Below are 21,892 nucleotides of genomic sequence, written 5' to 3'. Positions count from 1 at the left end.
GGCAGGCTATATAAGGCTGCCATGATTACATCTAGTCTGTCGCTGCCAGGACCACATGCTGCCCGTGGTCCCTGGAAAAGTTACGCTATGTATTTGTTTGTTGGTGAAATAAACACCTGGTTGGGTACACGTACTCTCTGTGTCCGTCCTCCTACTTCCAAAGTCCGGCCGCTGCGTGCCAGCCGAACAGCGCGTCAAAAAATCGACTCGTCCGGTGTGAACGCACCTTAACAATTATCATAACACGCAGTGCAGAGTAAGAGTTCTATTACAACTAAAAACACAAGTATTCATGATTAAAAAGCTACATTGTTGAAGTGAAAGCAAAATAACTTGTGCAAATGATTGAAAAGTTCTGTGCAAACATTTATTTAAAAACAAACCAATCAAAAATTTTATTAAAAATCAGGACACAAATGGCATTTAAAATAATCCTCTTCATCATCCAGCTCCTCGTCCCAGCCCACACACATGGTGTGATACCATGTGTGGCAGCTGTCACACTGGACCCACGACACCAATCCCTCCGAGCTCTCTGGAGGGTCAGGTTCCTGGCACCAGCCACACTCCCAAACTGTCTGCTCCATCTCTTCAGAAGTGTGACCTATTAAAATAAAAATAAAATTACTTTGAATTAAAGACTGATCAGATTTTCATGGGTTGGCATACAATGCAAGTTAACATGAAGTACCGGTGGATGTCGTAGGTCCAACAGACGAGGAGCTGGAAGAAGGTCGGGTCTCTGCAGGTTGGGAGGCTGTATAAATAACAGAAAAAGCATAACCATGCTTTGTTTACACTTCATCATGGCAAATGTCACCATCGTGTTACAATATTGGTTTTTTTTTCAGATTATTTAAAGCGGGAGGGAGAGGAAGGAGTTTGGGACCCATAGAGGCCAATGTTGAAGGCTCTGAAATAATAATCATATTTTATTATTACAACTCTGAAATCCATACTTATAATAATGTTTATGCGTAACAATAGTTAATAAATTCAGATTTATACGTGAATTCAAATGCAAAATAGGTATGCGCTGACCAGGAGACTGGGCAAGGTGGCGGTGTTCCTCAGCAGGCAGGCTCAGTGGTGGCGATGTGCTGCTGGCAGGCAGCCGGGGACCGTGGGAGGCACAAGAGGGAGCAGAGCGGGATGACGGACCGGCGATGGAAAGTCCGGAGCTGGTGGCTGTAGTAGCCCCGAGGGACACTGGTCTTCTGCGGCTGGGGCAAGGGCCGCCAGACAGGGTAGAGGAAGTGGCTGCCGGTCCAGTGTCTCCGGCCCACTGCTGCTCTCTGTCTCTTCTGGCCAGAGCTTGGGCCTCCCGTCTTGCAGCATGGTCCTCTGCCTCCATGATGACGTCGGACATCTCCTGGGCTGTCGGTAACCTGGCCTTGGTGATGTTCCTCCTGACCGTGCCGGTGTTGCGGTTGTAGTTTATTTCGGCCAGGAGGTGGGCCAGGTCTACTGTTATCCGGCCTGATGTTACCAGGGGATGGGTCAAAGGTAGGAGTCTTTTAGGACCCTTGAAAACTCCATCTTTGAAACCAAGAAGGAGTGGCTCACTGCCGACAGATCTCCTGTAACACCAGAGAAATCTGCCTTCAAGGGTCCGAAGAAACTCACATCCAGAGGTTGAAGGATGTGAGAAGTATGTGGTGGCAGGCACAAGAGAATGACTCCCTCCCTCTGTGCCGCCCAGACCAGCTCTGGATCCAGGTGGGATTGATGTCCGTCCATGATGAGCAGCAGCGGGCGCTCCTGCACAGCGAACTTCAGGAAATGCCCGACAAACCACTTCCTAAACAGCTCACTGTCAATGCACCCTGCTGGCGACTTCCCGTAGAGGGCATCGGGAACCCCTTCCTTGTTATAGGGGCCCCCTGGATATCCCCCCTTGTAGATGATGAATAGGGGGACATCCTCCCCAGCCGCGTTGAGGCAGGCCTAGGGCTGGGCGGTATGACCAAAAATCCATATCACGGTATTTTTTAAGACTCTACCGGTTTCACGGTATATCAATGTATTTTTTTCCGCCTTAATGCAGTGGCGGGCCGTACATTTTATACCTGGGCCTTCACTGATGTCCTGCAGCTGAAATACCACATTATGGCGCCACAGCTGTTATTCAAATTTAAGGCTGTAACTATGTATGAGTCATTTGAATAATGCTAGAGCATTTAGAAGATGCAAAAGCCTTAATTCAGGAAAATATAATCCACCGTCATTCCTTAATTTTACTTTCACAACTTGGACGTTCAACGTACTGCTCTGCAGTGTCTTTCCTCATCTCAGTCTCCTCTGTCATGGTGTCTGGTACATCTTACTCTGGTCAGAATGTCCATATTTGATTGGCTGAGCTGCATCACATGATGTGATTCAATACCCATCAGCCTCTGCTGGCTGTTAAGTTTAGTTTCACGATAGTCACGTGCTCGCCCACTGACCAATCACAGCACACTGCACCTCACGGCAGAGCCTGTACATGGATACTGAGCGGCATGTAATGCTGACGTCATTATAGGACGGCCTGCCACTGGCTTAATGCATGAATTAATTAACGCCGTAAACTAACACAAGAACAGCCGGTCAACCGGCGGTGAACAGCTGTTTGTGTGGCGTGTCTTCCATCACTTCCTGTTTCCTTCACCTCCGGTTTCCTTCACCTACTAGGTCCTAAATCCCTCCATGTATCAACATACATTTATAATACATACCACACATATTACGGTAATCAGCATTATGTGTCTGACCTAAATACCTTTTGTTGTTCAGTCTTTGTTCATCCTGCATCGCTCTTTTCTGTTCTTTAATGTAACGTTACTGGCGCAACAGAGCTGTTAGCTCCCAGCGGTTAGCAGACTGTTGTTAGCAAAATGTACCCAGCATGCAGTTCGGCGGAGAAATTTGATAAATGTACAATTATTAGTGCTACAAATTGTTTATCTGTCACAAACTGTTGTGTCGTGGTGTAAAATGAAAAATTCATATCGTACGGGAAATTGAAACCGGTATACCTAGGCAGGCCGGGACGGTGATGTGGTCTCTGGTTCCCAGGGCCTGCCTGTAAGCATGTTTAGTCCCCCGGGGCATGATGACCTTCCTTCTTGTAGAGTCCAACCGAAACCCCGTCTCGTCCCAGTTGTATATCTGACGGGGTTTCTCCCTCAACCTGTGCTCCTCCAGGGTGGTGGTGAGGAGCCCGAAATACTCCTCAATTGGCCCCCTCTTGGTGCAGGATACCCTCCCACGGTCAATTATGTCTGGGGTCCGGGCAATAAGGCGATGGTGTTGCCACTCCCGGATGTTTATCCACCACATCTGGCCAAGCACGGTTCTTTGTGCTTCCCAGTGACGGAGGTTATAGATGGCCAGAGCGTGGGCCAGGACGTGAGGCTTCGTCAGTGGAAACCCGTGACTGGCAGAATACAAATAGTACTCCACCAGGGAATCCTCATCTTCAGGGGTGAGGAGTGTCATCAATGCTATATTTTCATTGGCTAGACAAAGTAGTGTAAAGCTAGCTACAAACTACACTCATATGCTAACTTATATTAGCAATACGGAGAAAATACAGAGACACTTCTCAGAGTAAAGAGCGTCGCCCGAGCGTTCTTTCTGCTTCCTCTCATCAAAGTCACTTTCCTATAGTATTTAGACATGTAAACGTCCATATATATTCAAGAAATTTGACACGTCGATTATTTGATATGTATGAATTAATATTACTTACGTTTGGATGGCGATTGCCGAAGAAAATGACAGCGAAATGACCGGAAAGTGCGACGGAATCGTTCGAGACAGGCCAATAGCAGCTAGCACCGTCCGAGGCAGGCCATCGTTACGTTAGTTATTTCGGAGTCCCTTTTTGTCGGTTCATTGCCGTTAAATCACAGCCAAATCAGTTTATTTTGTGTTCATACAGCTGAAGTAAACAGCGATCTGTGGCTTGCTAGACACAGTGAATACAGCTCGATAAATTCCACGGAGCTCCTCTGAACAATATTATGAACCAGACATGAATGTGTTTAGTTTCCCGGGATATCTGTGACTTCCACAACACGTACTAAGCAGAAATATAGGTTATTTTTTCCATGGTTAATGGCGGACAGTTGAACGGCTTTCAGGGCGATAAGCCCCGCCCCCTCTCTGGCGCAATTCGCGCAAATGTACACAAATAATCTACTTATAATCTACTTTAGATTTAGGGTTTAATAATAGGCTAGAGTCAAAGATGGCTGCTACTCCACCTCCTCGGCCGGCGCCTCGAGGAATGTGAGTATTAATATGACTTGGAGGAGTTGATTCATTTAGGCTGACATATTCATCATTACTCAGCCAGGTTTCAGTAAGACAAAATAAATCAATATGATTGTCTGATATTTGCTCATTTACTAATACAGCTTTAGATGATAAAGATCTGATGTTTAAGAGTCCACATTTAATTATCCTATTATGTTGCACTGTTGCGTTGGTATTAACTTGGATTAGGTTATTCAGTTTAACTCCTTGACTGTTTACTTTTGATTTAATTAATTGAAGTGGCCGTAGGGCAGACACAGTCTCTATGTGGTTTTGGGTGAGTAACTGCTCTAATGGAAGCTCAGAGAAGTGTGTAAGACTGTAACTCTGCTTCCTGGTCTGAACTCTGGGTTGTCATGGATCAGGTCCACACAGAAACTGGGTAGAAATGAGATCTGCTCCATCCAAAGTGGGATGAATGCCGTCATGATGCTTGGTGCTCAAACACAGTCACAGTTGATGGACAATGTGTTACTGATGGTTCATTTTTAACATGAAGATGTCGGCTGTTTACATTCCTTATGATGCAAATTCAAAAAGTGCTCTACAGGAATGTACTATTGTCTTTATTTAGTTTGTCATGTGTTTGTTGTGTTACAAATAATAAGCTACATCTAAATTCCGTTAGGCATCCCTGTGTTGCATAATGACAATAAATGATCCTTTAACCTTTAATGTCTGGATACACCAATCGAAATAGAATCATTTGCAAATAAAGTGCAGACAGTCTGTCTTAAATATGTTATTTGAGAAGGTGATGGGATTGCCTGCAGTCTGAATGTAGCCTATGTTACTCTGTCTTCTCTCTGTACAGCTGTGGGTCAGTGGAGTGTCTGGTTCTGCTGCTAAAGAGAGGAGCCAACCCAAACTACCAGGACATCTCAGGCTGCACCCCTCTGCACCTGGCTGCTAGGAACGGGTACAAGCCTCGTACTACATTTAAACATGTTCAGCTTTTATTATAGGTCTTGGTCCTGTGAGTTCACTTTTACACTTGTTTAGTTCTTTGCTGATTTGATTTGAACACATTGTGTGAATCTTTGAGGTCCAGCAAACATGTTGAATGCATTTCTTTCGTCATAAATCATTTGCATAGCCACATTTTGAAGTATTTCAAATACTGTATTGTTTACATCTGTGATTACTATCGTGCAGCCTTCTTCCCCCCCTTTTGGTGGCATATTGTCATCTTTCTTGGCACATTACTTCCACCTGTGAAAGCATGTGCAGGAGACAAACATAACTGGGACCCAATCATAAAAAGCAGCTCCATAGCACTACTGAAGGTAGAAGAAGGAAAATAACTGCTGGATACCTTGAACTCTCCTCTAGAAATGCTGCCAGTGGGATTAGTGCGTGTCCAACATTTGGCCTCTCACTCATTATTCCGGTAATATGTACCATCCGAGACAACCTCCAACCAGTATGGTGTTGAGGTGTGGACATGCTCTGTGATCTTATGTCATCCATTCACACCTTTCCTGGATTTCTGCTGCTTGATTCTACTGTTCACATGGAGATAAATGTACCTGAATGGATCCATTTCTCTGATTGTTCTTATTATGTTCATTAGACTTCTAGATTTGATTTGCATGTGGTCACTGATAGATGTGTGAAAACGAGTGAGTGGGTGTGTGATAACACTGCTACTTAACACTTGCCTTCACTGTTTCCTCAGACAGAAAAAGTGTATGGGCAAATTGCTGGAATATAATGCTGATGTCAACATCTGCAACAATGAGGGACTGACTGCTGTGAGTTGATTTGAACCCTCTGGCTGTTGTTCATGTTGTATTGAATGTCTTCAAATCATTGTAATCCTGTTATCTCTGACTGGGTGGTTATTTAAGTCCTGTAGTCAGGATAGTGATCGTGCATGTGAACCTCTGCTGCAGATCCACTGGTTGGCAGTGAATGGGAGGACGGAGCTCCTCCATGATCTGGTCCAGCATGTGTCCAACGTGGATGTGGAGGACGCCATGGGGCAGACGGCTCTACATGTAGCCTGTCAGAACGGACACAAAACTGTGAGCCAATTTCAAATATCTCTTTTATTGAAATGATCTGTATTTGTAGCCCTAGTTAGAGCACTCTAACTAGGCAAACAATGTTGGTCTTTGCATTGATCAGTCAGCCAGCCTCTTTAGTCCAGTTGGACATTAGGAGCAATATGGCTTCTCAGGGCTTCTTGTTAGGTTTTTAGGCCTTTCAGGGCAATTTTTAAAGTGGTTGTCAGGCTTCTGGTTGCTGGAAATGAAAATATGGTTGCTATTTGTAGTTACCTTATATTTTGAGTAGCCACAGCAGACGGTGCACTCTCTTACGCTGTGAGGACGGAGCTACTGTCCAAGCTTGGGCGGCCTCCAGAGGTTTCAGAAGTAATATACCGGATCTGATTCATCAGAGAGATTGCCTTTTATCCTGTTGAATATTTAGCAATTACATAATGAGACACCAAAGTAATTTCAGTAAATCTTGAAATTGTTGGAGTTGAGTGTTGTTGACATTGGTCATTTTTTCTTCTTTTTATCCCAGTGAAATATTTAATGAGTGAACATGTTGTGTCTGCTTAGACGGTGTTGTGTCTTCTGGACAGTGGAGCTGACATCAACCGGCCCAACGTCTCTGGAGCCACGCCTCTTTACTTCGCCTGCAGGTGATCTCATTGTAATGTTGTAGATTGATAGTGTGCTCTCAGCCTTTCTAAAGGCACTGGGGCGCTCAATGATTTTGCACTTCAATATATTTTTTTATGTTTTTGCCACGTAACCTTTCAAAGAGAAAGCTAGTTTTACGCGGAAAAAAGCAACATCATTTATTAAGCAGTTCGCACTGTTAATATGTGCATCCATCAATTCAATTGTGTTGAATATATATTCAAAACGGTAGCTACAGTGGAAAACAACAAGGAGGTTACAAAGTCCAAAACAAACCTGACTATTTATTTTCAACCTTGACGAAGGCAGCGCACAGCAGATCCAGTCCCTTTGTGTTCCCTTATGCTGCGTTCACACCAAACGCGGCGGCAATTCATCGCGCCGCATATTCATCGCGCCGCATATTCATCGCGCCGCATATTCATCGCGCCGCATATTCATCGTGCCGCATATTGGCGTCAAAAAGCCGGGGACCATTTGTGTTCATGTGTGAATCGCGCCGGACGCACCGGAGAGGGGGCGGGGCTTATCGCCCTGGAAGCCGTTCAACTGTCCGCCATTAACCATGAAAAAAATAACCTATTTCTGCTTAGTACTTATTGTGGAAGTCAGAGATATCCCGGGAAACGAAACGCCGTCAAGTCTGGTTCATAATATTGTTCAGAGGAGCTCCGTGGATTTCATCGAGCTATATTCACTGTGTCTAGCAAGCCACCGGTCGCTGTTTACTACAGCTGTAGGAACACAAAATAAACTGATTTGGCTGTGATTCAACGGCAATAAACCGACAAAAAGGGACTCCGAAATAACTACGTAATGATGCCGATTTGATCGTACAACGGCAGGATGTCACTGATGACAGGGGGAGCAACTCAACGCTGATAGGCTATCGCGCCGGGGCGTAACGTGAATATTTCGCAGAAGTTGAAAAATTCCAACTCGCGCGATTTGCCGTTTGACGCGGCCGCGCCATCGCAAATTCGCACCGTGCCAGTCTCATCGCGTCTGTGCATAGACTTTGTATGTAATCTACTCGTGCGAATAATTCGCGACGCGTTTGGTGTGAACGCAGCATTACAGTTACACAATATCAAGCCCCAGATATCTCGCTAAAAGTGAACTCAATAGAATATCACAGAAGCTTAGACTATAAAATAATTGCTCTGAGTCACTAGGATCCTGGAGTTGGTCTTCTTTCTGTGTGAATCTATTTGAAATTGAATGAAAAATTGTTACAAATATACACCACTGTTTGTATCAATAGTTTTAATGCGAACTATTCGCAGGTGCATTTTTGTGTTGTTTTTTTGTCATAAGAACGTGTATAAAGGCCTTCACTTTTACACTTCCATCACTGTCACACTCATTCATTCTCAGGTCAGAATACCAAAGTAAACTAGAATATTGAGGAATAAAATGTTCCAAAATACCCATTATAGCCATAATCTGACTCTCCATTGCTGTGTTATTCTGTAGCCATGGCCAAAGAGACACAGCACTGATCCTGCTCTCTCGAGGTGCTAAATACCTCGCTGACAACAATGGAATCACTCCTCTGGATCTCTGTGTGCAGGTGAGTTTTTTTTTTTAACCACCTTTTCCACTTCACACTTTTTCCTCTTAGTGTTGTTCAGTTCACGTGGTTACTGTCCCACCTTTTGTGTGTTCAGGGTGGATATGGGGAGACCTGCGAGATCCTCATCCAGCACCACGGGAGACTTTTCCAGACCCTCATCCAGATGACACAAAATGATGAAATGAAAGAGAACATGGTATGACCAGTTTGTCTCTGCATCCTTTGATAAGCCCTGTGTATACACTTCTATTGACATGTGTGTTTGTGTAGCTCAGGCAGGTTATGGAGCATGTCTCTCAGCAGAGTGACAGTCATTACCAGAGGATCTTGACCAGTCTTGCTGAAGTGGCTACCACTAATGGACACAAGCTTCTCAGGTATAATTGTACATATTTGATTTACATATTTGCTTTATTTTCCTGCCTTGAGTTCGGCATTTTGGCCTTTGCCTTCTAAATGTTTGGCAGTAGCCATCTTGGTATTTTGGAACCAGAAGTGAAACGAGAGGGTGGACCTAAGTACAACTGAACCCAGAATAAGTCACTTTAATTTAGCTAAAATGTTACAATGAACTTAAATAAACTGAAAGCACACTATGAAAGGGAGAAACACTGACAACACCCAGAATTTACAACGCTGTGGTAGAAACCTGTCAATCACTGTGTAGCCCCGCCCTAAAGCATCCCCTGCTTTATGGTCTGTGTGACTCTAAATGGACCATAATGTACTAAATGAACATCATGCTGTATTGAAGAAGACTTGAAACTAGCGATTGAGACATAAACTCATGTTTACAATGTTTACTGAGGTAATAAATCAAGAGAGAAGTAGAGTCATTTTCTCATAGACTTCTATACAACCAGAGGAGCCGCCCCCCTAGTGTCCACCCCCTGGTGGATACTAGAGAGAATGCAGCTTTAGAAGATCTGTATTTAATATTGTGAACATTATCCCTCGTTTGCCCTCTGTCCATCCTCAGCCTGTCCAGCAGTTATGAAGCTCAAATGAAGAGTCTGCTGAGAATCGTTCGTATTTTCTGCCATGTGTTCCGCCTGGGCCCTTCATCCCCCAACAATGGCAATGACATGGGTTACAATGGCAACAAGACGCCTCGCAGCCAGGTTTTTAAGGTAAGTAGGAGCTGTACATACGGTATATTGTGATCTGCAGGTGCTGTAAGAACCACCGGGTAGGCTGCTGGAATGGAAGTATGCTCTATGTTATTTGCAGAAGTGTGAGATTAAACCAACCAAACCAACAAAAAATATTTTTTTCTATTTAACTGTATGTCAAAACTAATGATCACCAATGGAAATTATGATCTGGTCAATGCTTAATTCTGGGATATTTGACCAAAAAAGTATGCACATCCAAAGGACAGGAATCAAGGCTAAACCAACAATATTTTGTTATTGACCATTCAGGGAACAATGGAGTATTCCTCAACCACAGCTGACAACAATTGAGAAGTAAAACGATATGATAAACAAACTTAAAAAATCCAGTGGCTGTTAAATATCTTTGAGGCAACATGAATATTGTTTATGAGCAGAGAGGTTGTCAACATCACTCGGACCAATATATCCACCAATATTTGCTCATAACAAATAGACCAGCATCAGCATGCAGTGTGACTGCGTATGGTGGCGATTAAGTTACAGGAAATGTCACTGCAGAAATCTCAAAGAAATGAGTTCATTTAGAAACAATGTCCCGATTGCAAAGTTTGTCAGAACACTCACATGTTTATTTTTGCACTGTCCTGCTCACTACATATATTTGTCACTAATCTTTAAGAACCACATTTAAGTGACCATCATCAAAAATGTTTATGTGACACAAAGAAAGACTCTTTGTGGGTTGTCACTACGAGTGACCCTTATACATGACTGCAAACATTGATTACTGCAGCTTTAAAGCACTTTTGTGTCGAGTTTGAAAATGTCTTGGCTAGTGGTGGTGTCAAAACCAACACTGGGGCAAGAGTGTAACTGTGTTAGTTGCTTCTTTTATTGGTAGATTGTTGCTAACACATCATAACATGGTATATCTTGATCATACTGACTTGACTGTATGTCCTTTCAACTAAAACAGCACCAATAAGAATTGACTCCATTGGTTGCAGATGTGTGCGAGACAGATGGAGGTGGAGACGGTACAAAAAGATGAATGTTCCTGGACAGGTTCTGCTGTCTTTGATGTGAGCCATGGATATTTTTATCATTTGCAGTTGAAATTTGGGAAACATGATCTCTGGAACCCTGCAATCTCATAATCATACTTACTATTGTCAAGGTAGCTGGGTGTTTACATTTAATCTCTCATTTGAAAATGCCTTTCTGATGCCATCTGATGCCATTTGAAAATGATTGGCACTGTGGTATTTTGGTGGGTTTGACAGTCAGGGTTGGGCAATATGAATCAAATTGTCTTTCATGCTACTTGTCATTTTTTATTGCAATACAGTATATGATATTGTTATCAACAATGTTCTGTAATAACAGAATATATATATTATATAAATGTAATATTGTTATAAAGCAGTTCTGCTCAATGATTTTCAACACTGCCTGCACATCTAACACAACAAGAAAGTGAAAGCGGCAGTTACTTGGGTAGAGATTGTATAGCGGTATCTCTGTAAGTAAACATAGCACAGAAAGTAAGGGCATTAGTGTTTGGTAGATTATTTCTCTGTTGTAACGATGCTTCTTGGCAATAAATCTTATACCGTTGGAAAGCCTGTTTATTTAAATGGTGACACATTTGTGGGATGAGCAGCAGAGCTAAGTATGTGGGTTCCGCCCATGAAAAATTTGTCAAATCTTCTCTGCCAATGCCATTTGTCACAAGTCAGCCAACGTGGTTGTGTTGGTCACTCTGGCACGAACAGCTGATCCCACAAGTGTTCACTTGGGTTGAGGTCAGGACTGCTGGCAGGCCATTCCATCCTCTCTACTCCCACATTCTGGAGGTAGTCTCTGATAAACTGCTCTGTTTGGCATTGGCAGAGAAATAATCTACCAAACACAAATGTCCTTACTGCTCTGTTTAACATGTTTCATAGTATACTGTTTATTTCAATATTGCCCAACCAGAATCCATGGAGTCTTCAGGTTATTTTTACTGCTCATATAGAACATTTCTATAAAAAAAACTTTCTAAAATGATTGTTCATAAGATTCTACTGTAGCGTAAAATCCAAAAAATTCCAATCATGTATGACTTTTTTTCAAGTGTTTTCTTTCAAGTAACAGAAAAGTACATCGACAACCACACAGAAAGTGCTGGTTTAATTCGGTTTTGAGACGCCTGTCTTCATGTGCAGAGGAACAAGGACTCCGTTTCACCAGATGTTACTGTTGACCTTTTCACCATTATGAGCTCTACAAACTAAATTTCATTCACAGTCATTGTATTTAAGTGGAGACAAAATCAATCGCAGACAAAAATACACAACATACTATACACAACATTGTTTTGGGATATCGCACATAAGTAAAATATATATTCGTGTTATTTGGATGAACCGACCCATTAAAAGCAAACATCTATGCTGGTGCAACTGATCCTCAGGTCCTTGAAAATCCTGATAATGCTCCTTACAATGACCTTTACTAGATTCTAAATTGTCATGGCTTGTACTCACTTGGACAAAAGTAAGTCTTAACTCCATCCCAGACAGCGTGAAACATGTGCTCAAGCCTTGATTGAAGCTTTGTAAAAACCTGCAGAAATCCTGAAAGCCAGAGTCACTCCTCTCTCATGATGTTTTCATGGATGACTCCCTTGGTTTTCTCTTTGATCCTGTGTGGCTCTCACCTCCTGTCTGTGTCTCTGCAGCCATTGGAGCTGCTGTGGCACTCCCTGGATGAGTGGCTGGTGCTCATCTCCACAGAGCTGGAGAGGAACAGGAAGAACCCGTCTTCCTCCTCCTCCAGCAGTGAGATAGCCTCGCTGCTTCTCAAACAACGGGAGGTCGACCACTCTGGCTCCGAGCCAAAGCTGCCGTCCTTGCTGGACCGTGAAGCCGTCATGGAAACAGAGGTGTACGCCGATGGGGAGGACATCATCTCCATGACAGCCAGCCGGCTCAGTGCTGTGATTCAGGCCTTCTATATGTGCTGCTCCTGTCAGATGCCACAAGGGTCTGTGCTCAGTCTTCATCTGTCAGCTGTCAATCTAATCAGTTTACAAAGACAAACTGCATTGTGCTACAACCATATTAGCTACACCTGCTACTTCTGGTACTACTACTACTGCTACTTCTTCTGGCATTACCATTAAAGCCACTACTACTACTACTACTACCTCTGACATACTATTACTGCTTTAGCAACAACTACATTCACGACTGCTTTTACTACGACTGATACTACTTCTGACATACTACTACTATCCTAGCCACAACTACCTAAAACTAATACTGCTGCTGCTGCTCCCTCTTCTACCGCTGACATACTGCTACAGCTACTACTGCTGGTACTACTACTGTTACTACCTCTGACATACTACTACTGCCATTGCCCCAACAACAACTACTGTTGCTGGTATTACAACCAATTCTGAAATGTTACTGCTATAGGCAGAACTACAACTACTCAGTGGTGGGCCGTCAGGGCCTGCAAGGCCTTCTCTGCTGGCCTAAACAGAATCACAAAGTTATAGCTATTTTATAATTTAATCTTTTTTCACAAATACACTACATGTATTCAATTTTTTTTCTCCCATTAGTTAATTTTGTATGAACTAACACACTATTGTACAGCTCCTGTCTTCCTCTGTTGCTCTGCTTCCAGCCTGCAGCGCTGCTTCCAGTGCAGCTTGTTTTAAGGAGAGCTCTTATCCAATCAGATTCAGCCCCTATGTCTCCATGTAAGGAGAGAGGCCTGATGCCCGCTGGAGAGCCTTTGCAGTTTAACTGAATGGGGACGATATTGTTGATTGTCATCGTGTTCAACCAATCAGATCTTTAGTTTGACATGTTGGACGTATTCTTTGACGTGCCAGTGGCACCGAGGTATCCTTCTAAGTACGTCAGCATTAACGTGCGGCGTGATTGGTCAGTGGGCAAGCGTGTGACTAATGTGAAATTTAAGGAAGCTGGCAGAAGTTAGTTGGAGTAGTAAGAGTTCAAATTGAAAGATATGGAAGAAATTATGAATTTTTTAGGGTTTTGCTTGGTGTAGTTTATTTATTTTCATGAACGGTGTTCCTGGCTGGGAATGTGCTTCATTTTAACTGAGCGTCTTGGTGTTTGGAGCTATGCTACGCTAACCTGAGGACGGCAGGACACTACGGTGCTTTTGAAAACTGTTGGAGAAACCCGAGTGGATCGACAGATCAACGAACACGTTCGCATGTTTTACTAGCACTGGCTTAACTGCTGCTGCTGATATTACTTTAACCACAACTTATATTGCTGATACTACTACCACTACACTGCTGATACTAGTTTGAACATATTATATAAGATTAGTCCTTTACTACTCCCACAGCGGGAAAATACGCAGTAAAGAAAGAAAAGTATGAATATACTGCATATGACAAAATAGTAAGTAAACAGTACAAATTGCACATATCTCTACATTGTTGCATTAATGTGGCAAACTACTACGACTGCTACTGGTACTATCACACCGATCGCTACTGCTACTTTTTACGTGCCCTGCTACTACTTCCCACAGACAACCAGTGTAATGGGGCTCAATGCTGGAGTAATTGAGTCATCTTCAGGGGTTTTCAAAGTCTGAGACGGTGGGCACCCCCTCAAACCCCCTTAGTTTACTCACCTAATTCCACTCAATTCCTGGATGCCTATGGGATAATGATTATGGTATTGGATCCCGTAGACACCCTTACATTGCGGTTTGGCATAACTCCAGACTACAGCAAATACATAAAAAAGGTTCTGAGGCATTTGCTAGTTTCTGACTCTGGGAAAGTTGGAATAACAGTCAAATTCCCCAGAACTGCTGCAACTGTTGGTGAGGCCCGCCTCCCACTTTGAAAACCCCTTATCCAGATGTAGTAGTACAAGCTGGAGACAAACTAAAATAATATATATGGCTATTCCAAAGTATCCCTCTTTCTCTTTCAGTACTTAGTTTCCATCAGCAAGTGATGTCTTCTATTATGATCCAACACAATTTTCAGTTGAGGAGATTTTCCATTTCACATGGAAATTAATGGAATTGTAAACACATGCTGTTGCTGAGATGATATTGCTGTCGGCCTCTTATCCTGTATCACTTCATCCTCACTCTTTACCTCTTTTTCTTTCCTCACCCAGAATGACGTCCCCTCGCTTTATTGAGTTTGTCTGCAAGCATGACGAGGTGCTCAAGTGTTTTGTAACCAGGTGAGTCAACGTGGCCCTCTGCCATGTTTCCACCTCTCCACAGAGCTTCTAGAGCACACGTGTCAAACTCAAGGCCCGCGGGCCGAATCCGGCCCGCCACGTCATTTTATGTGGCCCGCGAATCCGCCAGCAAAAAAAACCAAAACAAAAACATTTTTGGAAAAATAATTAAAAGTTAGACTTGATAATAAAAGTATCCCCATGGTCGAAATGATGAGATAGAAAGTTGAAATGATGAGTTAGCATGTTGTCTGTGTACCGACATTAAAACTATCACAACAGGTGGACAGGAGAGGCAACAGCCCGAAAAGAGGTTTTCCAAAGATTGAAAAAGATCGACAAATAATCCCAAAATGTCCACGAAGAGAAAAATTGATTCAGAGGGAAGAAAATGTAATGAAAGGTGGGAAAGCGAATACATGTTTGTGCTTCAAGGAGAACAACGGGTCTGTCTTCTGTGTTATGAGGCGTGTCGGTGATGAAGGATACAATTCACGTCGGCATTTTGACACCAAACACGGAGCTAAATTTAGCCTCCAAGAAAAACATCAAATTGTCCAAGAATTAAAAGGCAGACTGCAATCACAGCAGAATATATTTACACAGCTACAGCCCAGTGCATGCTGAAGGTATGTGAGCAGTGCTCCGACCAGATACAGACTTTTACAAATGTCAGTTTGTGAAGAAACACCATCGCAGACCGAGTTGATGAACTAGCAGCAATCTAACAACACAGCTAGCTAAGAGACGAGCAGGTACTTGTGTTTGTAATGAACTGTTGATGAAAGCACAGACAACACGGATACATCATCTATCCATGTTCATCAGACCTGACTCTCAGTGAGCAGCTCTTGGATGTAGCTGCATGCACAGGACGACGACAGGGAGGAACATTAGTGATGCAGAGAGGTGAACAAACAGCTTTGAACAAAGTTAATGTCAGAACTTGTGTTTGATATTTGTCTTTGTTATTTTCTTTAATAGTTTGATCTTTGATAGAGTCATGTGGGTTTCTTAACCCTCAATTAAAATGATTCATGTTATAACAACAGAAATGTGTTTAAATATCATTTTTCATTTATATAACTGCATGTACAATATGTTTACACTTGAACAAACAATAATCAAATGCAGAGAGAGTTATTTAACAATATGTTAGGAGAAGTTAGTTATACAGTCTTACAGTTACAACCGGCCCTTTGAGGGTGACCGTGATGCTGATGTGGCCCAGAGTGGAGATGAGTTTGACACCCCTGATCTAGAGACTGGCTATTGATCCAGCAACTTCTTTCCTCTTCATTTATTTTCCTCTCATCTTTTTGTTCCCCCTGTCTTGTTTCTTGCACTGTTCATCCCTTGGCCTCCTCTTTTTCAGGAATCCAAAGATCATCTTTAACCACTTCCATTTCCTGCTGGAGTGTCCAGAGTTGATGTCACGCTTCATGCACATTATCAAAACCCAGGTAAGACATGATGAATTATTTCATTCAATGTTTTGAGGGACTGAATATGAAAACACAAGTTTGGAAGCTAACTCCAGTCTGCCAGAAAATGTGGTCTGTTCTGTCAGAGCAAGAAGTAACTATTGTATTTAGTCAGAAAGTGTACACTTCCAAAAACCTTTTTAATATTTATTGATTTGAATGTTTTCGTCTTATGGTTTGAATGGCCGGTTACTACTGCTACACAGTGACACATGGCAATATATAGTAGACTTAGGAAGTTTTCACATATAGTCCTTTTAAACCAACCAAACTCAGTCCTGTTAAAGTGAGCTAACATAGTTCTTCTTACATTCATATTATCAGTTCATTTGAAAAATAATTGAATTCTGTTTGTGGTCAACTTCAGCTCTGATGAGGCCTCAGTCCTCTTTCTGTTCACTAAAGTTACTACCTTACCTCTTTGCTGGTCAATGCTTTCCCCTTTAAAGACATGTTAAGAGTTGGCATAGGCGCATCCACACAGAACACTGTCCAGTGTGTCGTAAAGGGGCACACTGGTGTCTTTTATTTTATAGCGCTGTTAAAACATCTCCTTCAACGAACTGCATTTATTTATAACTTTCTCGCCAAAAACTTAATTTCAAAATGACATTTGAACACATTATAATTTTTACCAAATACTAATTCTTACCATGTAGAGCTTGAACGCATCAAAAGGTTACTCAATGCAACTCAATGCTAACCTTTCCAATAGTTCCAATTAGTTAGAATTAGTTTCACCAGTGGTGGGCCGTCAGGGCCTGCAAGGCCTTCTCTGCTGGACTAAACAGAATCACAAAGTTATAGCTATTTTATAATTGAATAATATTTCATAAAAATTATTCTAAATATTTTCCCCATTATCTTATGTTCTCATTGCACAGCTACTGTGTTCCTCAGTTGCTCTGCTTCCAGTGCAGCATGTTTTAAGTAGAGCTTTTATCCAATCAGATCTCACCTCTGTGTCTCTAGGTAAGAAGAGAGGCAGAGGCCTGCAGACTCACAAGTGAATCCATGTGCACTAATTGAATGGAGACGATATTGTTGATTGTCATAGTCTTCAACCAATCAGATCTTTAGTTTGACATGTTGGGCATATTCATTGACGTGTCAGATCCTGCTAGCCGGCCTATAGCTACGTCAGCATTACGTGCAGCTCAGTTTCCATGTGCAGCTCTGCAGTGAGGTGCAGCATGTGCTGTGATTGGTCATTGGGCAAGCACGTGACTATTGGAAAACGAAACCTAAGCAGAGGCTTAGTCAGAGTAGTAAGAGTTCAACTTGAAAGATATGGAAGAAGTGACATTTTTAGCATTTTGCTTGGTGTAGATTTTTTTTACCTAGCTTTGTTTTTTTAACACTCAATGGCTGAAGGAGGAGAAACATATTTGTGAGTTGGGATTTAACCGTGAGATTAAACTCTTTGTTAACAAAGAAAGGAGGATGCACTTTGTCTTTAAATAGTGAACAGCAGCTCTGATAAGTTAAATGTGTTTGTTTTTACATCTGCAGTAGCTTTAAGATGCTTGTTATTGTTATTTGTACAACTTGTTTTTATGAAGATGGATATTTGTTTGGTTTTATATGTGATAGGAACTATTCTTATGTCCAATGTTGCTCTGGGGACATATTTAGCGGGTGCCAATTTTGCCAATTTGGCGACTTTCCAAACCCTCGTGGAGACTTTATTTGTCAAAAGCTACTAGCGACAAATCTAGTGACTTGTTCTGGTGTTGTTAGAGACTTTTCTGGTGTTTTGACTCTGACGTTAAAGCACGTACCATTCTGCACTGTCGTGAACGAGCAGCGGGTGCTGCCGTGAACGAGCAGCGGGTGCTGCCGTGAGCCGCCCCAAAGCACTCGCACCGTTAGCCTGGAGCACCGTTAGCTGGGAGCACCGTTAGCTGTTAGCTGGTAGCACCGTTAGCTTGGAGCACCGTTAGCTGGGAGCACCGTTAGCTGATAGCTGGTAGCACCGTTAGCTGGGAGCACCGTTAGCTGGGAGCACCGTTAGCTCGGAGCACCGTTAGCTCGGAGCACCGTTAGCTGGGAGCACCGTTAGCTGGTAGCTGGGAGCACTGTTAGCTGGGAGCACCGTTAGCTGTTAGCTGGGAGCACCGTTAGCTCGGAGCACCGCTAGCTGGGAGCACCGTTAGGTGTTAGCTGGGAGCACCGTTAGCTCGGAGCACCATTAGCTGGGAGCACCGTTAGCTGGGAGCCGTCGGTTCAGCTGACCAATGGGCTGTTGTAAGAAATTTGAGTGTAGAACTGTGTTTAGAAGTTATAATAAAAGTGTTTAATGATTCATATTTAAGAATTCATAATCATTTGTTTTGGAAATGCATAATTAAGATAAGCATAAAGTGTTTTAGGATTAGTAGCTAGAAGTAGAATTTGAGACATGAAGCTTTTGCCAAAAGTTGCAAAGTCTTATCTTTTATATGGAATGTTTATCATAGAAGGGTTAAGCCATAAAAGACAGTCATTGAGTGTATTTAGAATAAGTAAGGGACAGATAGATTTCTAGACAGGTCATGCCCATGCGAGGGTCCTGCGAGAAGGAGGAGCCAGCTGGATTTAGCCAATAGGAACTTTGTGGGATGTTTTTCAACTATGTAAGGCGGGGGAGAAAGAACTTCCGGTCTCTTGCTCCGGTTCCACTGTGTGGGTGTAACGTTTTCGGGGTGAGCGGGTCATATTCGATGTAACTGTAGATAATGTACTTCACTCTGCGACTGTTTTAGCTTCAGAAGTATTAAATACTTTTGTTTATAATTGAAACCGACTGACTCTTTGGAAAGGCTGGTCTCCCACAGTTTAAGAGGCTCTCGAACTCAACACTGTCGTGTCCTTAACGACTCATGGTCAAAGCCTAATCTTAACCAGTTGCTCTGCCTTCACCAGCTTGGTGTGGTGGCTCTTGCCAGGAAATGAAATGCAGTAGGATTTGTAATTACTCGCCAACTCACAGTCACCATGTTGAGAGCTGTTAAGAGGCAGTGGAAATGCTCCCAATCTCGTATCTTGCACCTTTAAAAAAAACTCAAGTATTGAAATCTGTATTGGCCTTAAGAATCCAGTTTCCTTTACTGCAATTTCTTGTTACTTATCGGCCCACATGTAAGCTAATAATGATGCATCTCTGATAAATTAACTTAAAATATAGACTGATATATTTTCCAATGTTATGTTCAGCTCTTTTCTAAGCAGAGCGTGGTAACCCTCAATTTGTATTACAGGTTCTTCTCACCCTGCATCCTGTCAGGACCTTGTACAATCAGCCATCATTTATTAGCTCCCACACTGAGTCAAATTCACAACTTTTTAACCTCGTACTTTATTCTGTACTTTGATGTCCCTCTGTGTCTTTATGTTTGTGTCTTCTGGGACTTGATGGGAAGTGACTTTGAAACTTCACTTCAGGATCATTTAACAATGTTACAACCATGGTGATAATACTTGTCTTAAGTTCCATTTATATGGCTTCATAAATTTTAAGTGCTGCTCCGAGTTGTGTGCTGTTCCCTTACTCTTCAGTATTCATATTTGAGCTGCAGCGTTCGAGCCTCGTTACCCATGGATTATGGCTCGCCTGGGAGTAGGCCCTTGTTTTAATTACAGACTTTAACCTGGTGAATTTGATTTCATCTCCTGATTCCTCTCTCAGTACAGCCCAAGGGAAAAGCCTTTCGCTCTCTTCCATGCTCATCCCTCATTCTCCCTCCAACGCTTAGAGAACAAAGGCATATATTATGCAAATAGACCCCAGACGAGCATTTCAGAACTGAAGGCTTTCCGAGCCGTCGGTCGAGACTGAAAAATCCACAGTCTGAGAGTAGAAAACACAGCGAAGTGGTAATTAGTTTAGGAAAGTGCTGTGCAGTGTGGGATGAAGTTTTATTTTACTCTCTCAGCCCTTCAAGGAACGCTGTGAGTGGTTCTATGAGCATCTGCTGGCCGGCCAGCCAGATTCAGACATGGTGCATCGTCCGGTCAACGAGAACGACATCCTGCTCATCCACAGAGGTACAAAGGCTCCTCTTCATACATGAATAGAGGAAGTGTATGAGGGTGAGAATATCACACCAACATCCATTCAAAGATTTCATTTACACTCCAATGTCATGTTGCCTGGCTTATTAAATGCACACAGAATGAGCAACGGTGGATATGTGCTGGTTGTTGGTGCCAGTCTCCCACAAACGCACACTTGCGTGTTGGCTAACAACATTGCGCTGTTGCCACATTGGTCTCATGGAAATACATTTGTGTGCATCGCTAACATCAGTCTAAACAACGCCAAAGTGCCTTAAAGTTCTCCATATCTCCTGAATGCTTTCTTCTAAGTAAACCATTTTTTATCTCACTAACAGATACCATATTCAGGAGTAGCTGCGAGGTGGTTTCCAAGTCCAGCAATGAGAAACTCAAACAGGGCATTGCTGTTCGCTTCCATGGAGAGGAGGGGATGGTGCGTTTCTAAATTCACATGACCCTGCATGAGTTCTCATTAATAATACGCCTGTTTCAGGTGTGAGCTGATGGAGCAGCAGGACTTGTGTCTCATGAAACCCACAGCAGTGAGCTGTGTTGAATGTGTCTGTATGTTACAGGGCCAGGGTGTGGTTCGGGAGTGGTTTGACATCCTGTCCAATGAGATCATCAACCCAGACTATGCTCTGTTCACTCAGTCAGCTGATGGTACATGGCGTTTTCCTTACTGTGATAACGTTCAGCGTGACAAGCAGAACTCCGTCATGTAGAATAACCGTGTGTTTGTATGTGTGTGATCTACAGGTACGACTTTTCAGCCCAACAGTAACTCCTCTGTGAACCCAGACCATCTGAACTACTTCCAGTTTGCAGGTCACATCCTGGGTCTGGCTCTGTACCACCGACAGCTGGTCAACATCTACTTCACCCGCTCCTTCTACAAACACATTCTGGGTAAAAGAGCACAGGCATATGTAGAATCGATGGCACCATTTGCCCTTAACCCTTCAACTGGAACGCACATGCATCATACACACACTGCTGGAATCAGCATGACTTACTCTTTCTGTTGATTATGGAGCCAGAGTAGAAATGAAATCAAAAAGCCTCAAAATCACAAAGAGACTGAGAAAGACAAACCGTAGGAGTCAAACCGTAATACCAACACCGACCAAATGCGCAACTCAAATCAAGCAGACTTAAAGAAGCAGACCTTATTAACATTTGATTTAAAAACAGTTCAGTTTGAAATTGGTCAAAAATGTCAAATTGTAGGTTTCTTTCAGAGGGTCAGACTATTGCATTTTTAAACTGGGTGGGACAGAGCCAGTAGACTATGAGCAGTTAATAATGGAGAGAATCTGTGTCTGAAAACAGTCTGAAATACCTCTTTCAGAAATCTAGTGGGGATAATGTCGAAGTGGGAGATTAACTAACAACTCTAGCATTGAAGTTTGCTTGCGTTGAGACATACTGCAGATGGTTCAGTGCAGATGCAAAGCTTCCTGGTCATAGGTGT

The 21,892-nt window shown here is 42.8% G+C and overlaps 1 protein-coding gene across 5 annotated transcripts in view; it reads left to right on the top strand.

Moving 5' to 3' along the window:
• hace1 (HECT domain and ankyrin repeat containing E3 ubiquitin protein ligase 1) overlaps positions 1-21,892 on the top strand; it is an 89,534-nt gene that overhangs the window by 19,759 nt on the left and 47,883 nt on the right. For all 5 annotated transcript variants that reach the window (XR_013772236.1, XM_079274967.1, XM_079274968.1 and 2 more), the window contains exons 4-19: positions 5,117-5,221; positions 5,981-6,056; positions 6,198-6,329; positions 6,876-6,958; positions 8,436-8,532; positions 8,630-8,731; positions 8,806-8,912; positions 9,515-9,665; positions 10,661-10,735; positions 12,379-12,683; positions 14,828-14,896; positions 16,272-16,359; positions 20,295-20,406; positions 20,754-20,851; positions 20,994-21,081; positions 21,178-21,327. Coding sequence is in view for 4 of the 5 variants with exons in the window: in XM_079274967.1 (XP_079131093.1) it covers positions 5,117-5,221; positions 5,981-6,056; positions 6,198-6,329; positions 6,876-6,958; positions 8,436-8,532; positions 8,630-8,731; positions 8,806-8,912; positions 9,515-9,665; positions 10,661-10,735; positions 12,379-12,683; positions 14,828-14,896; positions 16,272-16,359; positions 20,295-20,406; positions 20,754-20,851; positions 20,994-21,081; positions 21,178-21,327 (1,838 nt within the window). In the remaining variant the exon portion in view is untranslated. The remainder of the gene's footprint in view (positions 1-5,116; positions 5,222-5,980; positions 6,057-6,197; positions 6,330-6,875; positions 6,959-8,435; positions 8,533-8,629; positions 8,732-8,805; positions 8,913-9,514; positions 9,666-10,660; positions 10,736-12,378; positions 12,684-14,827; positions 14,897-16,271; positions 16,360-20,294; positions 20,407-20,753; positions 20,852-20,993; positions 21,082-21,177; positions 21,328-21,892) is intronic.

The sequence above is a fragment of the Melanostigma gelatinosum genome (genome assembly GCF_949748355.1).
Source record: "Melanostigma gelatinosum genome assembly, chromosome: 9".
Taxonomy (NCBI): domain Eukaryota; kingdom Metazoa; phylum Chordata; class Actinopteri; order Perciformes; family Zoarcidae; genus Melanostigma; species Melanostigma gelatinosum.
Note: the sequence above shows the minus strand (reverse complement) of the source record. Positions and strands in the feature narration are given on the sequence as shown.